Here is a 13,715-nt window from a genome sequence, read left to right on the forward strand (position 1 = left end):
CATGTTGGGTTCAGGGCTCATCCTAGTGATCTTACCTTAACTCGATGGCATCTGCAGACTGCTTGTGTTCATATGAGGACACCATCATGGGCCCCCCTGTATCCGTGCGAACTCACCGTCAGAGGCATGGAGGGTTTGGACTTGGGCTTATCTTGCTCTGGGGTGCAGTTCAACCTACAGCAGAGGCTGAGGAGAAGGGGACGAGAAGGGAGAGGAGTGGAGCCACCAATGAATGGCCACAAGGAGCGGGGGCTGGCTCTGAACATGGAGGTTGGTCCTCCTGTGAAGGCAGTGAGTGGAAGCAGGTCTGAGAGCCACCAGCATGGCCTCGGCCTCCTGAGGAGCGCAGGGCAGGAAAGTTGCAGTGCACAGCCTGTAACACGCTGGAGCCGAATGGATCTGACGCAGGGGAGTGGGAGGCCTGGGTGGTGGGGTGGGCATGAGGAGGGGCCGCTGGATGTGCCTACTGATGAGGTTTCCAGAGCCTCCTGGAATGGCCAGGCAGAAGCTGGAGTGCTCTAAGGAAGCTCCTTGGGAAACGAGTGGGCCTAGCCTGTGATGAGTGACATGTATGACCCCCCTGTGGGCTGGCTTCAGTGTGAAAGTTCACTGCAGATAACAAACATGTTTGGACTGTATTTGAAGTTTTAAGTGATTGAGTAGAAAAATACCTAGGAAGGGGGAGTGTGCCGCCTTCCTCCCACTGTGATGCATGACCCCAGATGCCACACGGGCATCAGCCCCGCCCTAGCCAGCGCCAGCACCTTCTGGGAACCTGGAGCCTGTCATTTTCTTGTTTCTTTCTGCCACTGAGGGAGGAGAATGTATGGCTGGAACTGCCTGCCCAGCCTGGAACCCCTTTCCCCCTGTCTGCGGGTCCCTCTCATCCCACCAAGTCCACACAAAAGGCCTCTAGTTCCTGCCGCCCCTCATGGACCCTCAGGTCCCCCACTGGACCCTGAGCAGCTGGAGGGCAGGGACATCAGACTGTGTCATCCCAGCTCCCAGCACTGAGGCTTAGTGATGGGTACCCAGAGCAATGGGACGAGGCAGACTCGGAGGTCTGTATTTTCTATCCTGGTAAAATAGCAATTCCACACAGTTGCCCAACTTAACAATTTTTGCGTGAACAATTCAGCGGCATGCAGTGCTTTTACAAGGTGGTCCACCCTGTCCACCCTCCCATTCCCACTGCTTTGAATCTCTGCTGGTGATGCCACTTAGGCAAAGCGATTGAATGAGCCAACAGTGTGTCAGGAGCGTGGCAGACCTGCTCAGGGTCCTTTGGAGGGGGCACCTACACGGGTGCTTGTCCCTGCCCACAGCTGGGCTGCTGTGTGTCCCAACACTGCTGCAGGCCTGGCCCTAACCAATGTACTATTCCAGGGGGTGACCCCAGAGGCTGGGCCAGCTCAGGGCCTGGAGGTGGGCAGGGTTGCAGCTGCCCCTCCGAGCCGCTAGAGGGCACGTGGGAGCCACTCACCAGCACCCCAGGCCCGGCTTTCTGTGCAGGGTGCCTGGCATTTCCCAAGGGAAAGCCACACATCAGGTGCCTCAAAATGAGGGCTTCTGCAGCTCTGGGGACCAGGCCGCACTGTCTGAGCTTGTTGGGATGGACCTCTCCCTCTTTCAGCTTCCACCTGCTGGCAGCGCATGGTCCTGCACCCCCATTTCTGCCTTGGTGTCATAGGGCTCACTCCCCCCGCAGGTTGCTCTTCTCCTTTTCTCCTTTTCAAAGGACCCCACTCTGATTGGCTCTAGGCCCATGTGATCTTATTTTCACTAGTTACCCTACAACCACCCTATGTCCAAATAACCCTGCATTCTAAGGTGGTGAGGACCTCAGTGTCTTTCTGGGGGCAGAGGGCCCCCAAGATGCCCCATAGCAAGTGACAAGGGGAAGTGATGGGATCAGGCTCCCTCGGCCTGCCAAGTCTCCCCACACCCCGGGGCCACATCCTTCAGTCATGATCATGCCCCAGCGCAGTGGGGAGCCACTGTGGACTCAGGAAAGCAGGCTGCAGCTGGGCTCTGCGCCTCATAGGCCACCTTCCTTTTCAGAATCAGTTGTCTGGGAACCTGCTGAGGAAATTCAAAAACAGCAATGGGTGGCAGAAGCTGTGGGTGGTGTTCACAAACTTCTGCCTGTTCTTCTACAAGTCACACCAGGTGAGTGCCTCACAAAGGGTGGCCCTGGGACCTTTGGGATGGCAGCATGAGGTGAAGGGGCCACCCCTCTCTCCAGGAGACCACCCTCCTCAAGGAGGTCTGTGGCCTCCTGAGCTCCAGCTGGGTGGCACGGGGAGGTCCTATCCACCAGAGGCCTCAGCTCTCGGAGAAGCTGACACGATCATCCGCTGAAGGACCACCTGTCTTCTGGCGGGACAAGGGATGGGGTTGGCTTCATCTACAACTCAGTCTGGGTGGGGACTTGCCACCTGGGCCATCACAAACAGGCCAACGCTGGCGCTACCTGGGCTCCCAGAGTCCTTGCCCAATGAGGGGTAGCAGCCAGGCCCGCTAGCAGAAGCTGCCCCCCAAAAGCTGCTTTGTTCCCCCTTTCCAGGACAATCATCCCCTCGCCAGCCTGCCTCTTCTCGGATACTCACTCACCATTCCCTCGGAATCCGAGAACATCCACAAAGACCATGTGTTCAAGCTGCACTTCAAGTCCCACGTCTACTACTTCAGGGCGGAAAGCGAGTACACATTTGAAAGGTACACACCCCCTTTCCCACCACAGGGCCCTGCAGCAGGACACCTCTTCCAAACACTAGGATTTCTCCCAAGTGAGATACCCCCAGGAGGTCCCGGCTTCCCTGGGCCCTGACCCCGCATGGCCTTGGTTGAGGCCCTAGCCAGCTCGCCTGCAGGTCTCCAATGTGGTGGATGTCCGGGACTGTGAAGCTGAGCCCCAGTTGGTGCGGCTACACCTGCCTCTGCTGGCCCAGCTTTACCCACCCAGGCCCAGAGAAAGCCTTTAATAGCAAAAACCAAACCGCAGCTCAGGCTTCTCAGTCTGTGCTGTATTAGGCCTGTAGTCACGCAGCTCCTGTCAGAGTTATGGCAGAAATGCTGGTTCAGGAGACCTTACAAGGAAGGAAAAACTCTTCGTTCCCCTCGGGGTTATCAGTGAAACCACCTACATGGTGTGATGGGACCCACGGGCCGCAGACCTCATTTAGTCAAGAAATGAAAGTGAGACAAGAGTCGGGCTTAGGGTGTTCCTGCAATTCATATTTTGAGTAAAGATTCTGGGCCTCTGCAAGTTGCATCTCCAAGCAGACTACCCAGGCAGCTGGCACTGCTGAGCCGCCCCCTGGGGTGGAGGGAGGGCTCCTCGGGCCACAGACCAGACAGGGGAGTTCCCCATTCAGGGAGCAGCTTTTCTGCTGCTGGTGGAGAGAATCAATGCTGAACTCTACAAGGACTTCTAAAGCAGTGAGGCCAATCAGGACAGTGCACACTTCCGGTAAATTAGCACAGTGCTTTAAAACCAGAGTTTTAAACTCCTGTGCCATCCAAAGTTAACACTTCCTAAGCAGTGTTGCCTGAAAACGGAACCTAGAGGAGAGTCATTCTCAAATCTGATCCTGGACTGAAAAACTCAGCTTGAAGGACTGAGCTCAAGAGCTGGGTTTATCCATGTTGGGGTTTTGTTATTATTGTGGCAGAGTCCAGCCTTACAGTCCAGATCCTGAAAGGCCTGGGACAAGGAGGCCATGTAGTCCGGGGAGTCTGTCCTGCAGGGACATCCAGTGGCCTCCCGACCCACTGGATGCCAGCAGCAACCCGTCCCTGTGACATTTAAAAATGTCTCCAGACTTTACCACATGGGACAGCATTGCTCCCAGTTGAGAACCACTGGTATGGAGCAAATACCCAAATAAAAGGGAGACTTGGCGCAGCTCCTGGGAGGCTGGAGGACTGATTTATTGAGCCCAGGAGGTAGGTGACAGAGCAAGACCCTGTCTCAAAAAAAAAAACGAGCAGGAGCTTCCACTAAGCAGGATGGGGCATGCACCACCGTGCTCTGAACTGTCCATGAAAATAGGAGGCAGCATTCTCCCCAACAACCAGAGGCCACCTCACTCCTCAGTGCTCCAGTGAGTGGGTCGTGTCACCTCAGCAAGGCACCTGGGTCTCAGGCCTGGGTGCTGGGAGTTGCCTTGCTCTTCTGCTGAAGTGGCAGATTACAAACCAGGTGGCATGACATGACCCTATGTTTCTGTAAGTGATGCCCACCCAAGCGTCCTGAGTCTGCCCAAACGAAAAAGGTTGACTACGGCGTCCCGAGGGTGTCCCTGGCTTTCCTGTGTTGCAGGTGGATGGAAGTGATCCGCAGTGCCACCAGCAGCTCCTCACGAGCCCCCGTGTTGAGTCACAAAGAGTCTCTTGTGTATTGATGGCTGGACACATTACTGTTTCTGCAGTGGCTGCTTTCCTCGAAGAAGTTTCCTTTCTCCTGCATTCATGAAGTCTGGTAAAATTAACACCTGTCTGAAAATCAAAAACATGGCTTCCCAGCACCTCTCCTGTCTCCACGGCCGTGTTTTTTAACCCTGTCTTCTCGTCTGAACAGAACAGCGCTCCCGCCTCCAGGCACCCGCTGGGGGCGCTGTTCTTTGGCTCGTGCCAGTATTAAAACATTGTCATTACGAGTGCCAAACACCATCTTCCCCTCAACCCTGCCCCTGGAGAACAGTACACACACATCCGTTCAACACAAGACAGGGCAAGTTTTTTGTTTTTTTCCTAAAAAAGGAAACTTTTATGATTCTCACCCGTGGGCTGCTGCGTTTTACGAAGTGGATTTCCCAGTGTTCGCAACACACATGGCGCAGCCTTAAGCAAATGAGATCACTTTCAGATTTCGTTTTCAGTCTTTCTACTTTTGTAATAATAGGAAGTTAATAGACTCACTCCTGTGATTAATAAGCAATTTGCAGCACACTGCGTTCCACTGCGGGGTTTCACGTTCAACTGAAAACACCTGTGCCCGACCTGCTTCTTGGTGCAAGTTGACCAAATCGTTAAGTGGTAACTCTTTGCGAACCGTAGCGGGTTGTTTTCTGTGAAGAAAAGCCGAGATCCAGTGCAATACCTGGACGGTCACCGTACCGTGAGGTCTGTAAGCAATGAGAAGATAGCCGTCGTGTTTTGCTGTCTGTGTCACAAGCATGAAAAGCTGTATGTCATTGATCAGGGCCGTCTGCGGTATGTTGCCTGATGAGCGTGTAGTAAGCGTGCTGGCTGCAGAGCACTATGAAGTCATGGTACGTAGTCCCCGCACCTGTCATTACTCCTGTACCCTCCTGCAGCTGTGGTTTGAAACTGCGCATTCTCTAGTAGTATGTATCGTGCCTGTCTTCAGAAACATTTACCTTTTGATACTCGTTCCTCCCAGGCATGGGGTAGTCAGCTGGACTGCACAGGGAACACGGTTTCCAATGGCGGCTCCGAAAATTTTCCGGCCCCAGCTCGGAAAATGTCTGCCTGTTCTCGATGGTGATGGGTAGCTGCCAGTCCCTCGGTGTTCCTAAGCCCTCCTCCTCCTCAAACAGCAGAGGGGACGGCCGATTCAATCCCGTTCTCTCCAGTGCCCCGTGCTGCAGCCGGGAGAGCCTGCCCACCTGAGGACCAGACACATGCCCTCTCTGTGGAGCTCTGACTGGAAACGGTGACTTGCAAACAGACGAGGAGCCCAACGTGTTAATCATTTGCCTTACAAGATGTACCAGACGGTTTCCAGTACTAACAAAGGGAATAAAATACCTCACGCCACAATCCAGCATATTGACGTTTTAAGGCAGAACAGCTAACTTTGTCTTCATTTTCTGTGTGCGTGTGTGGGAGGGAAGCGGAGAGGACACCCCAGCATTGGGTTTCTAAAGCCCAAGTGTTGAGGTGAGGGAAGGAGGGGCCCTGGAGCCTGTGCTCCTCCCACCGCAGGCTGGGGCAGAGCACATGGCTCCAGGGCACATGACACAGCTGCAGCAGGCTTCCTCCAGAAGTCCCCAGTCACTCCTTCCTTGAGATTTGGAATGCGCCGGTCTCCTCACTTATTTCCGAGTGATTCCAAACTATCTACTGCACACTGGTGGTTCTATTTGTGACCAGCGCCTTTGCCTCCTGTGTGCCTTTAGGAAAACACTACGCGTGGGCAGCAGTCCACTCTCCAGCTGCCAGGGACAGATGGAGCTTCAGACTCACTACACACGAGACACTCTGACAGCAAATCCTGTTTTCTTGAGCTTTACTGGCCCCTGCATGACAGTCCCTGTGCCAAAGAACGTGCCCTGTTAGGCTCCCTCTGCCTCTGCTGACATGTTTTATAGCAGAAATACAGACGCTGTGTTTTTTAAGGAAAGAAATATCAAAAATGTTTATAAACTGACCACGTTTTGCCAAAGGAAAGTTACAGAATGCTACATCCAAAACCACACCAGCCACTTCACAAAAGCAACTCAGGAATAAAACTGTTGAGTAAGGAAGGCAGATGCACATCCAAGAAAATCGGAGCCCAGCAGGAGGCAGCCAGGGCATCCCACACCACAGCAGCCAGCCAAGACACAGCTCAAAAAGGCAGGAGCCACCCAGCCCCCGTCCCCCAGAGGCTGAGCATCCCCCCTACCCAGGCTGCAGGCTCCAGGCTGGCACTGAGACTGGTGACAGTACACCTGTCTCAAAGGCTGGGCCCACGGGTCTGTAGACCAGTGGCAGGTGATGCTGAGGCAGGTACCGGTGACAACCCTGGTGCCTGGGTTCTCTCTGAATGCAGGACTGGAAGTGGCTACACGAAGGCCAGCTTCCTTGGCTAAGTTGCCCTTAAAAACATTCCAGCCGACTGTGTATGTCTACAGAAAGTAACCGCCCAGGAGAGAGTCACCCACAGGCAAGCTACTTTGTAACCACCAAACCCCATCTCCCCCAGGAGACAGAACTGACAGGAAACGGTGCCAGTCAAGTCTCAAAGAATCACCTGCTGTCCACAGGGAAAGGAGCTGAGTATGAGGAGTCTGATGACTGCAGAGACCCCTGTTCATACCAGTATTCTTCATTAGAACCCAGTCCCTCGAGCAGCACAGCCACCGTTACTGGCATGAGACTGGCTTCGGTGTTAAAAATGGTGATGTCATTGTCCATTTGTAAATCTGAAGAACTCTATAAATTGCTGTCCACCCTGGCTCCCTTAAAAATAAGGTAACAGCACGCCCTGGGGGAACACAGACTCATTTGTGTGATTATCTCGCAAAGGACAAAACTAACCTTTGGCCTCTGCCGCATGCCTCACGTAGGACAACTGTTCCCACACACAGAATACTCCCTGGAAACAAGAAAATCATCTCCAATTTTATTGTTCAAGATAACATTCTTGTGCAGAGTAGTAAGTACAATAAGAATTAGCAACTCAGTTCTATTTCCCCTAACCAAAATATATCCCTTATAGAAATTAAGGGCTCAACCCAAATCCACTTCTAATAAAATACCTCAGTTTTAGAGTTTGAAAAACAGACTGCACTTGCAAATGATACAGTAACCTACTCAAGCATCTGTAGCTCAAGGCTCTGTCCCCTCCCCATGACTTCCAGGCCACTAGACTGGCAGATAGCTCAGCTGCATCCCCAAGCTCACACACGAACTTCCTTGCTTCCAAAACTCCTGTCTTACTCCCCAAGAACTGGCACACCCACAGGCGTTAACAATAATCTGCTTCCACAAACATCAAAGAATGCTTCATATACCAGTCAACTGCTGGTGCAATAATTCTTCCCCATTCCAGAAACCCGCAGATTATTCTCCCTCCTCGCCAAGCAAGGCCCCACAGCAAACCAAGAAAAACAGACACGGCTAGCTGCCTAAATAGCACGCACAGGCCCCTTTCAGAAGCAAAACAACCCTTAAGGTCCCTGGCAAGCACTATAGCGATTGCACAGATCAGCAGCCTCCAACCACATCGTCTCAGTGAACAGGTGCACAAGCTGTCCCGGGTGCTGAACTGGGCATTCGGCAGCTCCACACCTGGGGACTTTTCCCTAGAGTCTTCCCAAGTGTACTGTTACACACACACACACGGCCATGAATACACATGCACAGCCACACATACACAGCAGGTGCCCTGTCCTCTGGAGAGTCACATTTCAAGGAGTATGCAAAATAAGCATGTTATAAAATTTATTCGTGTAAGCATTCAGACATTTTTAGGTGGGAAAGATGATATGCAGAATCCACTACAAGGTGCAACAAAAAATCGTATTAGATAGGATGATCATCTGGTGCAGACCAGCAGTGGCACAATTCCAAACAAATGTCAGACGAGAGCACTTCATGGGGAGAAACTGAAAATAATAATTTAAAGCTTCATGAGGCAAGATATGTTCCAATTTAAAACACTAAGAAATAGTACCGTCAATGAAAAACGAAATCAACCTTTAAGTGTACCGAAAGAGGTGCAGGGCAAACGAGGAAAATTTGCATTTGTTGAGGTACAAACAGGGGTGTTCTGTAAGAGAGGGGCATTAATGATTATTAATGACAAACCCTGCAAATACAAAATAAAACCCAAATCACTGGTCACAGAATTCAAAATTTACATGTAATAAAGGCAAGGCAATAGACTCAAGTTATGGCCTGGCGAATATTTACTCCACTGACATTATCTACAGAAGCACTTGGCCAGTTTGTACACAGTGATTCCTTATGCACGCCGAAAGGGTTTCCATAAAAATGACACTATATACAAATCTGTACACCCAGCCACCAGAGCGATTCTCCAGCTCCCAGAGGGAGTTCTCCACGTGAAGCAGGATACCTGAGGTTTCGTGTCTTTAGTTGCCTTATCATAATCCCAAATATACATTTCAGGGTTTGTTTTTGTTTTTAAAGACACTTCCCTTGAATATGTGCACTATGGTTAAAATTAAAAACAAAAGTAATAAAATGATCGCTGGAAGGAGCTGACCCTCCCCACCCATCTGAGAGACTTCATCTGGCTGCGGCACAGCGAGAACTGTGTGTGTCCCTGGGTGGGCGCCTGGCACCAGGGTGGCCCCCGGCAGCGCACCTCTTCAGTGGAGTCAGCGAAGGCTCTCGTTGACTTTTGAAAAGAAGGAGGATGCAGAAGAAAAAGGGAAAAAACAAAACCCCAAATGCCAAAAATTTCAGTGGGATGAAGTTCCTCCACCACTTAGAGAATATCTAGGGAAAAACAGAGAGAGAAGTCAATACATGTCATTTCTCATCCCTACGCAAAAATTCACATAGTAACCACAAGCTCATGCTTCATAGGAAATTGCAAGTCATACAAAAATAAGTGGAGCAAATATCAATGGGTTATAAGTCTAATTTTAAAAGAATGCAGATAAAGATTGAGAAAATCATGATCCTCACACAAACACTCCAGAGTACATCACAAAAAGCAAGAATGGGTTCAGACTCCCTGAAGAGATGTAAATAAAACAGGAAATAACCCTTGAACTTATGATCAATTTTCGAAACCTGAACATTGATAAATACACAATGTCATAGTAAGATTCAAGGGATGCATATCCATTCCTAATGTGAGTACAGGAAACCCTTTTTGACCACAAAAATAGTGACAGTCCGAGAATCTATTTCCTAGAACCGCTTCTGAAATAATGGCCCAAAGCAGGAAAAACGCGTCTGCACAAAGACGTCTCTCTGGATTTTCATAATTATACTCAATTTGGAAACAACTCTGATGCCCAACAGTATAAAATCAACTAAGTAAATTATATAAACTGAAATAATAGAGGTTAAAAATGGTAATTATCTATATCTACATATATACACACACTATATTAAAAATATGTACAAGTTAAAAAGTACATAGAAAATTACAGGTTGGACACATCCCTTATCTGAAACCCTTCTGGCTTTGGATCTGGAAATCTCTGCATTATACTTACCAGTGTTGATCCCAAAACCTGAAATCTGACATGCCCCAGAGAGCAGTTCCTTTGAGCCTCACATTGGCACTTAAAGTTTCAGATTGGGGATTTGGGATATTCAACCTGTATATGTGCACTAGTTTACATGCACAAATTCTGTATCCTAATACTATAAAAAGTTGAAAAAAATCTTATGTGCACTATAATTTGCAGGTAGATAAGAGAATTCAGTAAGTTTATAACCTGGTAATAACCATAGAAGGCAATGCACCCAAAGATGATGCTGAGATTTGGGCTACAGTGGTGGGATCGTGGGTAATTTCTGTGTCTTCCAAACATTCTACAATATTGTCTTGCTTTAGAATACAAAAAAGGATAAGGACGGGGTCCCCTCATGAACAAGATTCCCTCAACCATTTTATAATGGACTCCAAGTCACATGTCCAGGAAAGATGGCTGGGGATGTATTTAACGAGACCTATCTCAAACGTTCCAATTCTAGAGCTCCTCTTTTAAGGCCCTGGAAATACCTGGCACTCTACCAGACAGCAAATGGTTACATAAGGTCCTCCAAAAGCACACCTAATAGCCATGGATCCTAAGGCTCAATTTTCAAGAAATACCAATGACTAAATCATAGGACGAGTTGATGTCACACAAAAGAATGCAAACATTAATTGCAACGAAACAGAAAGGCTCTGAAAATGCTTCAGATGGGAGGCAGCTCTCATTTTTCCTATGGTCATCCACTGAAATGACGTGTTTGGAGCAAAACTGGCAGGAAGTCTAAGCCATGGCCATCATGGTTTTGGCAGCCATTGGGGGTGAATGCTCAGAGGGAGCTTCAGGAGCAGAGAAGAAAGAAGTGGACGCCACAGCCAAGCCTGCAAGGGAGACGATAAGCACGCCAAGAGACAGGTCGTCTGAGGACAGGGGCGGAAAAAAGTGCACTGATCACAGACAAAGGGAAGAGCGCACCGACTCGGCCTCCCTCGTCAATCACTGCGAAGTCAAGTTTTAAACACAGCATCAACATCAGCAGCTACAGATGCGCACAAGAGTAAACAGGGTCAACCCCAGCCACAATGCTCAGTAAGCATGTGGCATGTGTTGAGTAGGAATGGAGACGCGCTGCTAAGTGTAAAATACACATCAATTCCAAAGATAGTCCCCCCCAAAATTTAAAATATCTTACTGATGATTGCTGGTATTAATGTTGAAATAATACTTTGGATCTGGCAGGTTAAAAAATGTGTTGTTGAAACTAATTTCACTTTTTTTCTTTTTAAAAATAAGGCTACTAGAAAATGTGAGTATCTTTTTTTGTTTGGCTTTTAGAGACAGGGTCCCACTTTGTTGCCCAGCCTGAAGTGCAGAGGTGATCACAGCTGCAGCCTCAAACTCCTCAGCTCAAGCAATTCTCCAGCCTCAACCTCCCAAGGAGCTAGGACCACAGGTGCAAGCAACCATGCCTGGCTTTTTTTGTTTGTTTGTGTTTGGGTAGACACAGGGTCTTCCTATTTTTGCCCAGGCTGGTCTCAAACTCTTGGCCTCAAGCAATTCTCCTGCCTAGGCATCCCGAAACACTGGAATTACAGGCTTGAGCCACCACATCCAGCAGAAAACATAAAATTCTATGTGCCCCCCGCCTCCTGTACTTCTACTGGCCAGCACTGGTACAGATCAACTTGCCTTAACAACTGAAAGAAGCAGCATGGGGCGGGGGGTGCTGGGAATGGAAAGCACGCATCAGTTGAACACATACAAGCCACACACTGTGCTTTGGAGCTGCTGGGGAAATCACATCATGTCTGTAAACAGTTTATAACAATTGCAGGCAATTCTGGAAAGTATCGTTTCTAAAAGTAATACTAAAAAAGAGCAAAATGCCAAACGACAATACCACCTCCACCTGTTTCTGGTTTTGTTCTATTTGCTTTATTACAAGGTTCTTTCTGAGAAATCAATGCCATTCAAATGAGATATGTGATACTAAGTTTGAGAAATCAAAATGTTTGTGTTTGGATGAAGATGGTGACTTTTTAATTCTATTTTCCTTTATTCCCATATTGTTTTTAGTATTGAAGGAGGGAGGGATCATCCTTCCTTTGCCTCAAAACTGAAGGCAGCCAAGTAAATCATTTTTACTTTCTAGCACCTTAAAAAGTAATGTCTTTTGCTAAGGAACCCGAGTTCAGAAGCATAAGCCTGAAGCGTCAGAACCATGGCTTTCTTCTGCTGTCCCCACTTAGAGGGGCTCCTTCCATCACTTCCAAATGGCAAAAGGGACCTCACGTGCCCAAAACTTCTTTATGTACTGTCAGGAGGGACGCAGTCTCAGGAGAGGCCTGGAAATGCCCCTCATGATCACAGCAGCTCAGCCAGCTTTGGGAGGCGCATCAGCCTGCACAGCTGAAGACGCATGACAGCGAGGTGACAAATCACCCTCGAGTCACACAGAGCAGCTGCCCAGCACACATCCACTGCTTCCAATGATGCCTGCACCTGTGCCGGATGGCAGTCAGTCTGGAGGGGCCTGGTTCCCACGGATACTCCTACAACAAGCTGGGAGGGCGAGGTCGTCACCCCACTGAGTCCTCACCCATAATGCGTGCAACAGGTGGGGCCACTGGGCAGGCACAAAAGCCCCCTGCAGGCTGGCACAGATGAGTCCTACCAAGGAGGCTTCCGGGTCAGACACACACGACTCACGGTGAACACACCTGTACCCGCTCCCGCTGAGTTGACCATGCCCAAGCTGCTGGCATTTCTCACACTCAACTTTAAAGCCAAAAACCAGATAGATACAAACATTTGGCTTAGAACGATCATTCTCTGGCCAATAATTAAGCTGCATAATTATGAGACAGATATTTTACCGCCACCCTGTATTTGCGTGGCAAGAGATATAAATACACAAAGCCCTGTGGCTTTTCGAGCCGTTTCCAGATTCAGATCCTTCCTTCACATTGATTTCTAGAACTCAGAACCAAGTCACCTCTAATTCAACTCTTACTTCCACCCTGAGGCCTGCAAGGTAACGGGGACAGACAGGCCAGGAATGAAGTGCCAAACTCAGCAACAGTCCTGGCCCGAGTAGAGGCCTCCCCGGCCCGGAGGGGCCCCAGGCAGTTACCTCTGGAGTCGTTGCACGAGCTGCGCCACCATGGTGTCGGAGATGCCGGGGCACGCCTCCTCTGCCAGGTAGATGGCCCCTCGAAGCTCTTCAATGGACCCCAAGTTCCCTCCACATGCCTGGCTCTTCTCCTTCAACTGAAAACACATGAACAGGAAGAACAGCGTGAGGCGCACCAGCTACAGAACTGGGGAGCGCTCTTTTCAAGGGGCAGCCTGACACATGGACCACAACACTACCGCAGCACCAGGGTGTTTGGGAAAAGCTTTGGCTCAGGCTCCAGGTCACTTTGGATTCCATTTTTTGGTGTGGGTGGGGAGGCTGGAGTGCAGTGTTGAGACCTCAGCTCACTACACCCTCTGCCTCCTAGGTTCAAACGATTCTCCTGGAGCACAGCCTGGAAAACCCACAGGGCCAATTCCCAAACAGAATGAAAAGCAGGTGCTCTACCATGGACATTCTAGGTAGGAAAAAAAAACAGGTGTCCGGAACCATGTGCCACGGCTGGAGCAGGACACTATCCAGTAGGGCCTCCGTGTGTCCTGCGGCTTCCCCAACACCAGTGGGCTCAGCTGCTTCCCATGGAAGCTGCAGGTGAGGCCTCGGGCTCTGCCCACAGCCCTGCTCTCACCTGCCCTCAACCTGCCAGGTCAGATGCCCTCAAACCC

At 49.9% G+C, this 13,715-nt stretch overlaps 2 protein-coding genes across 31 annotated transcripts in view; one reads left to right on the top strand and one right to left on the bottom strand.

Moving 5' to 3' along the window:
* FARP1 (FERM, ARH/RhoGEF and pleckstrin domain protein 1) overlaps positions 1 to 5,812 on the top strand; it is a 321,357-nt gene extending 315,545 nt beyond the window's left edge. For 12 of the 16 annotated variants that reach the window (XM_078370486.1, XM_035292925.3, XM_078370728.1 and 9 more), the window contains 3 exons: positions 2,062 to 2,169; positions 2,567 to 2,718; positions 4,325 to 5,812. In XM_078370486.1, coding sequence (XP_078226612.1) covers positions 2,062 to 2,169; positions 2,567 to 2,718; positions 4,325 to 4,406 — 342 coding nt within the window. In that variant the 3' untranslated portion in view covers positions 4,407 to 5,812. The remainder of the gene's footprint in view (positions 1 to 2,061; positions 2,170 to 2,566; positions 2,719 to 4,324) is intronic. The other 4 variants (XR_013534808.1, XR_013534712.1, XR_013534800.1 and 1 more) reach the window with 1 other exon arrangement.
* A 2,346-nt stretch (positions 5,813 to 8,158) lies between these two features.
* Positions 8,159 to 13,715, bottom strand: part of STK24 (serine/threonine kinase 24) — a 145,437-nt gene continuing 139,880 nt past the window's right edge. For all 15 annotated transcript variants that reach the window (XM_054244242.2, XM_035292937.3, XM_003731901.6 and 12 more), the window contains 2 exons: positions 13,048 to 13,184; positions 8,159 to 9,198 (listed from right to left, as the gene is read on the bottom strand). In XM_054244242.2, coding sequence (XP_054100217.1) covers positions 9,162 to 9,198; positions 13,048 to 13,184 — 174 coding nt within the window. In that variant the 3' untranslated portion in view covers positions 8,159 to 9,161. The remainder of the gene's footprint in view (positions 9,199 to 13,047; positions 13,185 to 13,715) is intronic.

Source organism: Callithrix jacchus, chromosome 1, assembly GCF_049354715.1.
Source record: "Callithrix jacchus isolate 240 chromosome 1, calJac240_pri, whole genome shotgun sequence".
NCBI classification, from domain to species: domain Eukaryota; kingdom Metazoa; phylum Chordata; class Mammalia; order Primates; family Cebidae; genus Callithrix; species Callithrix jacchus.